At 45.2% G+C, this 7,999-nt stretch overlaps 1 protein-coding gene across 1 annotated transcript; it reads right to left on the reverse strand.

The window, feature by feature from the left end:
* Window positions 1-989: 989 nt before the first annotated feature.
* Window positions 990-2,117, reverse strand: LOC112343756 (pentatricopeptide repeat-containing protein At1g03540-like). The gene has a single exon (XM_024667763.1). It carries the CDS (start codon window positions 2,115-2,117, stop codon window positions 990-992), a length of 1,128 nt encoding a protein of 375 aa, XP_024523531.1.
* Window positions 2,118-7,999: the final 5,882 nt, after the last annotated feature.

Here is a 7,999-nt window from a genome sequence, read left to right on the forward strand (position 1 = left end):
GACAATCATCCTCACACAGCACCAATACATGAAGAAGCTTCTCAACCAGTTCAACATGACAAGTTGCAAATCCGTGGCTACACCAGTCATCACCGACATCAAGTTTACAAGCAAGATGGATGATTTATTTGATCAGCCCTTGGTCTACCGATCGCTTGTTGGAGGACTACTCTATCTTGCCAACATGACACGCCCCGACATCTCCTTTGCTATTGGTCTCCTCAGCCGATACATGCAATCTCCAAGTTGTTATCATTGGCAGATGGCGAAGAGAGTTTTGAGGTATTTGAAAGGAACGGCTGCTCATGGATTGGTTTACAAATGCTCAGGTTAGTCCAAACTTGTTCTTCAAGCTTATTGCAATGCAGATTGGGCTGGCAACTTGGATACACGACATTCAACCTTCAGAATTTGCTGCATAATTGCTGGTGCTCCGGTTTCATGGGGAAGCAAGAAGCAAACAACAGTTGCTCTTTCCAGTGCAGAAGCAGAGTATGTAGCTGCCAGTACATTTCCAGTGCAGAAGCAGAGTATGTAGCTGCCAGTACAGCAGTAAGGGAGATCATCTGGCTTCGTCGATTACTTGGAGAACTCAACAACAGCAATCAAATGCGACCATTCTGCATTGCGACAGCAGAAGTGCAATTGCCATGTCAAAGGATCCTGTGTTTCATGCTTGTACAAAACATATAGATGTGCAGCATCACTTCATTCACGAACATGTAGCAGCTGGAGATCTTCACCTGGAATGCATTCCTTCACAGTATCAGTTGGCAGACCTTCTAACCAAGCCACTTTCAGAGTTCACATTCATCAAGCTGAGGAATCAACTTGGAGTTGCAAGCACCCTCAACTTGAAGGGGGAGTGTAGGAATAATGATGAACACGACAAGCAAGACAATTCATATCAGAAACAGTCTGAATCGTGATCAGATCTCTGGTGATTTCCGATTTGATTGAAGTTGTATATATATACAGCCATACATGAATCAAGGTGCGTGTTGAAGTGAAATCCATTGTTCTTGCTCCGCTTTTCTTTCACCAGCAGCCATCAAACTCCCACAGGCCGTGAGTGCAGCTACAAATGTCGCAGAGTTCATTGTCACCCCGTTCAGATCCATCTCACACACCACCTCCGGAGCTCGTTTGTTCTTCCCGTTGTCAACATATCCCTGTACCAAGCACGTCCATGAAACAACGTTCCGCTTCACCATCTTGTCAAAAACTTCTTGAGCTTCCGCCATACTGCCGCACTTGGCGAGGAGATTCACCACTGCAGTCTCCACGTAAACGTCCCAGCATCTGTTCCTCACCGCCTGAAGATGAATCCGCTTGCCTTTCTCTAACCAGTGATTCAAGCGTTTCTGCTCGGCTGCCAAAGCAGTGCAGGCTGTGATTGCAGTGACGAAAGTTCTAGCAGCCGGAGGAGCTTCAGCTTCTTCGGCCATGCCTTCGAACAGTTTCAGTGCGACTTCGCTCTTCCCGTTATCAACGTATCCTTGCATCAGAGCAGTCCAGGAAACCACGCTGCGGCTGCTCATCTTGTCGAAGACGTCACGGGCCTGCTGCATTTCGCCAAGCTTGGCATACATATCCACCAGCGTGTTCTGGACGAAAATGTTGTCGCAGCAGCTGCTTGTCACCGCCCGGGAATGAATCGACTTTCCTCTTCTCAGCCAGTTGCAGCTTCCCACAGCGCTCGCTGCTAACGAAGTGCAAGCAGTCGGTGCAGCAACGAAAGTTCTAGCGTTGGGGATTGTCGAACTCATACCGTCAAAAAGCCTCAGAGCGAGCGCACTCTCGCTGTTGTCAACGTAACCTTGCAGAAGAATCGTCCATGAAACCGCATCAGGCCTTCTCATCCTCTCAAAAACACTTCTAGCCTTCACCATGGAGCCGCACCTCGCGTAAAGTTCAATCAGCGCATTCTGCACGAAGGAGTTGTCGGAGCAGTTCTTTTCCAGTGCTTGCCGATAGATTTCTTCTCCCTTTTCCAACCATCTCCTGGAGTTTCCTCTCTGTTCAACAGCCAAAGCAGCACAGCCCGTCAGTGCTGCAACTAGAGTTCTCGCATCCGCAACGCAGTCAAAGTGTTTCCAACGAAAGAATCGAAACATCTCCTCTTCAAAGCCTGCGCATGAATGATTTTTCCCTTGTCAAACCATCTGCTGCAGTCACCACCTTGAGCTTCTGCTGCTAAAGAAGCGCAAGCTGAACATAAGTCCTAGCATCCCGAGCGGCAGAATTTTCCCATACGATCGAAAATCTCCAGAGCCAACTCGCTCTTTCCATTGTCGACATATCCCAGAATGATGCAGTTCCAACAGACCGTATCGGGAGAGGAAATCCCGTCGAAAATCTTCCGAGCCTCAGCAACGCTTCTACACTTTGAGTACATTTTGATCAAGCCGCTGCACAAATACGTATTGGAGGCTAAGCCTTGTTCAACCGCCTTAGCATGAAGCTGTTGCCCTCTTTTCAAATCCCTCGTGTGACTGCATTCCTTCACCGCATCCAGCAACCCGCGGACGCTGATCTTCCCAGCGTCCTTGGATGATCCCCAGGACCCGGAATCTGTTCGAGAGCTTGAGGTCTTACCGCTGATTGAAAGAAGAAGAGCAGCATTACCCTCCTCCAAGCACTTAAGCTCGTTGAGCTGTAATCACACTATGAAAGAATCAGAAACAGCGGCTGACAAGAAAGATAGATTCTTCCACTTACATTCTGGCCTGTGCACTGCACAGGATCATAACGCCCCGCATTGCATTCCATTTCATTCACGCACTCATGAACCCTAGCCAATTCGTTGAGTTTAGTCCAGTTTGGAGCTTAGTTTAAAATTTCTACTTCAGTTTAATTTAGATGATATGCTTAAGGATATAAGGTCACTTAAAAGGTAAATTTGCCTTTACAGGACAGTGGTGGCAGTGTTGCAAGCACGCTGTCCCACCACAATTCTTGCAGCCGTGGCTCAAGGTGAATATTAGATGTGTATGCCTCCAGTCAGTTTCCAGTCCTCCATGTAACAGTCCTAAGAAACTCATCATTGCAGAAATTTCGTATCTTGCAGTTTTGAGGTTTCACAATTCATTGGCCCAAGGGATTGTTCTTAACATATCCCTGGAAGCATGCTGCGGAACTGATGGCATTTTGAAGATCTTTTTCACACTTTTTGATGCCACCATTTAGATGTTGTATGCCTGTTGTGCAGTTGTGTACATCAGACTGACAAAGCCCTCAAAAAGCTAAGTCTAACGGAGTCGATGGCACCTCAAGCTGAGTTATGAGGAGTTAGATATGTTAGAGAGAAGTTGTTAAGAGTCTCCTCTTGATCAACAACTAACCAGGCCCAAGATTCCTCTTATCATGAGTGTTGGAGTCAGATCCTGGCACTTCTGGGACTCCCAGCACAACAATCAACTTAGACTCTCCTTCTCTAACCCTTTCTCAACTTACGTAGCAAAAATGTGGGAGCCTTGACTGTGTGGTCTGCAAGAAAGAGGGAGGGGTACCTTCTTTCAAAAGGCATTTGAACTGGGATTTAGGGAAGATGTGTTTGAGGGGCTGCTGTGGGTGATTTCTAGCAGAGTGGTCATACTCTCCACTCACCCCTGGGCCAGAGGTGCTACAGCTTAGTCTTCGGACAGAGCTGGTGCCTTGACAAATTTGACTCTGAAATACATTTTTGGGGAGTCCTGACTATTCCAGTATAGGGAGAGAAATAGTTTGGGTGGAGTTTGGAGCTTCCCAAATTACTGTGTAAGAATAGTTGTAACAGCAGTTCACAGATTCAAGGATCAGGGAGGCCTGATTTCCTTAATTTCCTAAACTTCGGAGACTTAGAGAAAATTCTGAACAGTACTTAAAGAAAAAATCTTAAGCTGGAATTTAAGCTCAACTTACTGGTGTGGAATTATGTTAAGTTTTTTCCTTTGCCTAAGTTTTTTGTCAGGATGAAGTCCTGATTAGTGGAAGCATTTTGAGAATGCAGACGGTTGTGATTTGCTGATCCAATGGTTCTTATTAAACCATATCTATACTATATACTATTTTGAGCATATTTTACTCGGGCAAGGGCTTGGATGCAAGGGCAAAGCCTTGGTCTTGGTTTGCAAGAGCAAGCTTGCCCTTGCCTTACCAGAAGGTCAAGGGCAGGGGCAAGCTTCAAGGCAAGGGCAAGCTTCAAGGGCAAGTTTTAAAAGCAAGGGCTTCAAGGGCTTGTCTTGCCCTTGCCGCTTCTTGCATAGAATGTGCACATCCAGTTCCTCTGCTTGTCAAGAAGCACAGGTACTACAAGGTCGCCAGGATGGCAATAGTCGTTCCAGATCAAGTCCTCATTCTCCACTTCTAAATAACTGATTTGTGATGTCATTTCTAAACTTTTGTTTTTGGAACATTCCAAGATATTGTCGAAGATTTTGACAGAATGTTCATTTTGTGGGTTCTTGACGAGCTTTCCAATCTTATCTCCCTGGATCTCAGCTCGAAGCAGCAGCAGATGCACTGGAGCCAAGAGCTGGAAATCGGGCGTTTCTAGATTATGGTGAGTCAATTGACTGACTGGTTCTGGTTTGCTTCAAAATGCAGGCCTCAATGTTCAAGCTTGAGTATGGTGTTTCTGCAAATGCAAGTTGTTTGTTGAACTGATTTGGAGATGAGAGATCAAGGGCTTAGATGCAAAAGTGATTAGGGCAGGAACAAGCAAGGCAAGGCAGGAAGCAGTGCCCTTTCTTGCGCTTCCAAGGGCAAAGTCAGTTTTTTTCTGTCTTCCCCTAACTTGCTCTATGTTAAGCCCTAGGGTTAGCATCATGTTAACCCACGTTAAGGTGTTAAATAGAGGGGTTAGTCCCTTAGTAGGGTGATTGCTCGAGCGAAAATGGTAAGCTTTTACAAAATTTTAGGTTCAGGGATTGAGAGGACGACGGTGCTAGAGACGGTACTCGGGGGGATCGTTCGGCGATCACAGTTGGGTGGTAGACTGTATGTTTGTCTTGGGGCTTAACAGTGGTATCAGAGACGACCTGCAGCACAAAAAGCTTTTCTCCAAAAAGGTAAGCAGTTTTTGTTTTTGCAGTTGAAGCTCAATGGTGGCGAGGTATCGTTCGGCTGAGCATGAGGAGGATTGTGTTCAGTTGAGTGACTGTGAGGGTGATGCTGATTACATGGACTATGCCGTTCCTGAGGAGGAGGTGCATGCCCTAACCCCGAGTGATATCGTGCATGAGTTCAAGGTTATCCATCAGAACATGGATGATCTGGTGAGCGAGTGGCAGGCCTTTAAAGAAAGCCCTAGAAGTCAGCGTAGGTCGCATGGTTCTTGTAACCTTGAGAAGCTGAAGGTTCCTGAGTTCTCTGGATTAAGACTGCTGCTGAGGCCATGAGTTGGCTGCAGAAGGCATTCCTTTTGCTGGAGGCTAAGGGATCGAGCGAAGCAGAGTCGTTAGTCGAGCTCGTGTGTGAGCTCTTGGAGGTTAAACGGCAGGTCGAAGAGCTTCTTGCACTTGGTTTTATCTGGCCGAGTAAGTCTCTTTATGGAGCACCAGTTTTGTTGGTTCGTAAGAAGGATTTGGCTCAGCTCTACATTGAACGAGTTTATCCTTTGTTCGGTATGCCTAAGGATGTCATGAGTGGTCGAGATTCCATATCCATCAGTGTGTTCTGGACGAATTTCTCTAAAGGCATTGGAACTCAGTTGAAGATGAGCAGTGGTGATCATCCTCAAACTGATGGTCAGACTGAGAAAGTCAACCAAGTGTTGGAGGATATGTTACAGTGTACTGTGGGCAACAAACAAAGCCAGTGGGATAAGTCTTTGCCGTTAGCGGAGTTTGCCTACAACAACAATGTACACAACAGTTCTAAGGTTAGTCCTTTCTATGCTATGTTCTCTAGGCATCCGAGAATGCCTATTGACATTGGACGTGAGTTCGTTGATGTTCATACTGGAAGTTTGGTGGCTGAGATGCAAGAAATTCTTACCGTGTGTCGGCAGAACTTATTGAAGGCTCAAGATCGAGCAATGAAGGATGCTAATGAACATCGGACATTTAAGGAATTTCATGTGGGAGATAAAGTCTATGTGCGAGTGATCTTCTCAATCAACGATACGAGGGCAACTTCTTCTCTAAGTACAGGTAAATGTGATAAACTTTCACCCCGTTTTGCAGGTCCTCATGAGATTTCGAAGAGGATCAACTCTGTTGCTTATGAGTTGATTTTGCCACGTGGATCTCGTGTGCATCCAGTTTTCCACGTCAGTCAGCTGAGGCAAGTGCTGCTTCGTCAGGCGATGTTGGTTCCATCTCTCGAACAAGCTACTGACAATAACAATGAGGTTGAGCTTGGCTCAAAACCTCAGGAGATGGAGTGTGGCTCTGTCTCAGCGTCCGACCCTGAAGATACTCCCCGATGATCAAAACAAGCTCGTATACCTTCACGAAGGTATTCACCGTGAGGCGGTTAAGTTTTGTGTGGCAAAACGAACATCGTGTGGCGATAAGATCCTGGAGATCATCGTGTGGAGGAATGTTAAACCCTAGGGTTAACATCATGTTAACCCACGTTAAGCTGTGTTAAATAGAGGGGTTGGTACAAAATTTTAGGTTCAGGGATTGAGATGACGACTCAGGGGGATCGTTCGGTGATCACGGTTGGGTGGTGAATCGAGCACCTAGACTGTGTGTTTGTCTTGGGGCTTAACAATCTAGCTTGCAAGCCAGAGTGTGTTAAATAGAGGGGTTGGTACAAAATTTTAGGTTCAGGGATTGAGATGACGACTCAGGGGGATCGTTCGGTGATCACGGTTGGGTGGTGAATCGAGCACCTAGACTGTGTGTTTGTCTTGGGGCTTAACAATCTAGCTTGCAAGCTCAAGCTTTTGCGTCAGATCCACAGCTCTAGAAAACCCATTGCAAAGATTGCAGCTTTCCAAGATGCATGGAAGAACATCGGGGCCTGGAAGCTTTGTCTAAGAGGAGACGCAGTCGAAGGTTGAGAACCTGTTTGCTTGCAAGAAGCAGCTGCTAGTTACGACCAAGGGATCAAGTGAACTAGACTTGAGCGGTAAGACAGGTCACAATACAATCCATGTTTTAATTGTCCTGACCTGGCATAGCAAGCGCTTGTTTTCCAGACTTTGTCTTTGTTGTAGTGTATATATTCAAGACTCCCAATTCTTTACCTTGACTATGTCATTCCAGTGAAAATATCCTAGTTTTTAAAGTCTCGGTGTCAATGCAACTTAAGTTACTTAAGTTGAACTTAAGTCTTGGTGTGCAATTGCTCTTTAGCACATTGTTTTCATTGATTTTGTTCATTGGGCAACAGCACAGTGCATCATACTTCTGCCTCTGCTTTCATACCTTTTACCAATAATATCATTTTGCAATCTGGCATTCCCAAAAGGAGATCACCATAATCACTTGTACTTTCATTTTTCATACTGTTTTGAATTTTCTTAAAATTAATTTATTATTCATGAGCACAATATTCAAATTACACAACATTATAGTAATGTTTGTTTCAAACAATAATGACAATAATCTTCCCAGGCATTTTCTAAGTGTAAATCACTCAGTGTTCATCAACCTTGTCAACCTCGTTCATCAAAGAAACACATCTTTCTATTTACCAAAGGAAATAATAAATCACTTGATTGAGTTATTTCTTGATTACGCAGACTACAAAGCTAGCCTCATGCCAGGCCTGGGAATTTGACTGAAGCAAGTTTCCATGAAGACGATCGTGTAAACCTGCTAAAATTAAGAAAGTTGGATCATGTAAGATCTACATCTTGGCCATTTGTTTTTGTAAATGATGACTAAATGGCCTTTTTGTGATTGTTGCAGACCACCATCCCAAAACCTGTTTCAGAAGCTATCTCCAAGACCATCTCAGAAGCCATTGAGTCTCATGTTGAAGAAGTGGGGATCAAAGTGTTTAGATTCCAGTGACGCTGACCAAGACAAGTGAATTGAAGGAACGGTTTTGCCCTGAAAAC

The sequence above is a fragment of the Selaginella moellendorffii genome, unplaced genomic scaffold (genome assembly GCF_000143415.4).
Source record: "Selaginella moellendorffii unplaced genomic scaffold, v1.0 SELMOscaffold_194, whole genome shotgun sequence".
NCBI lineage: Eukaryota > Viridiplantae > Streptophyta > Lycopodiopsida > Selaginellales > Selaginellaceae > Selaginella > Selaginella moellendorffii.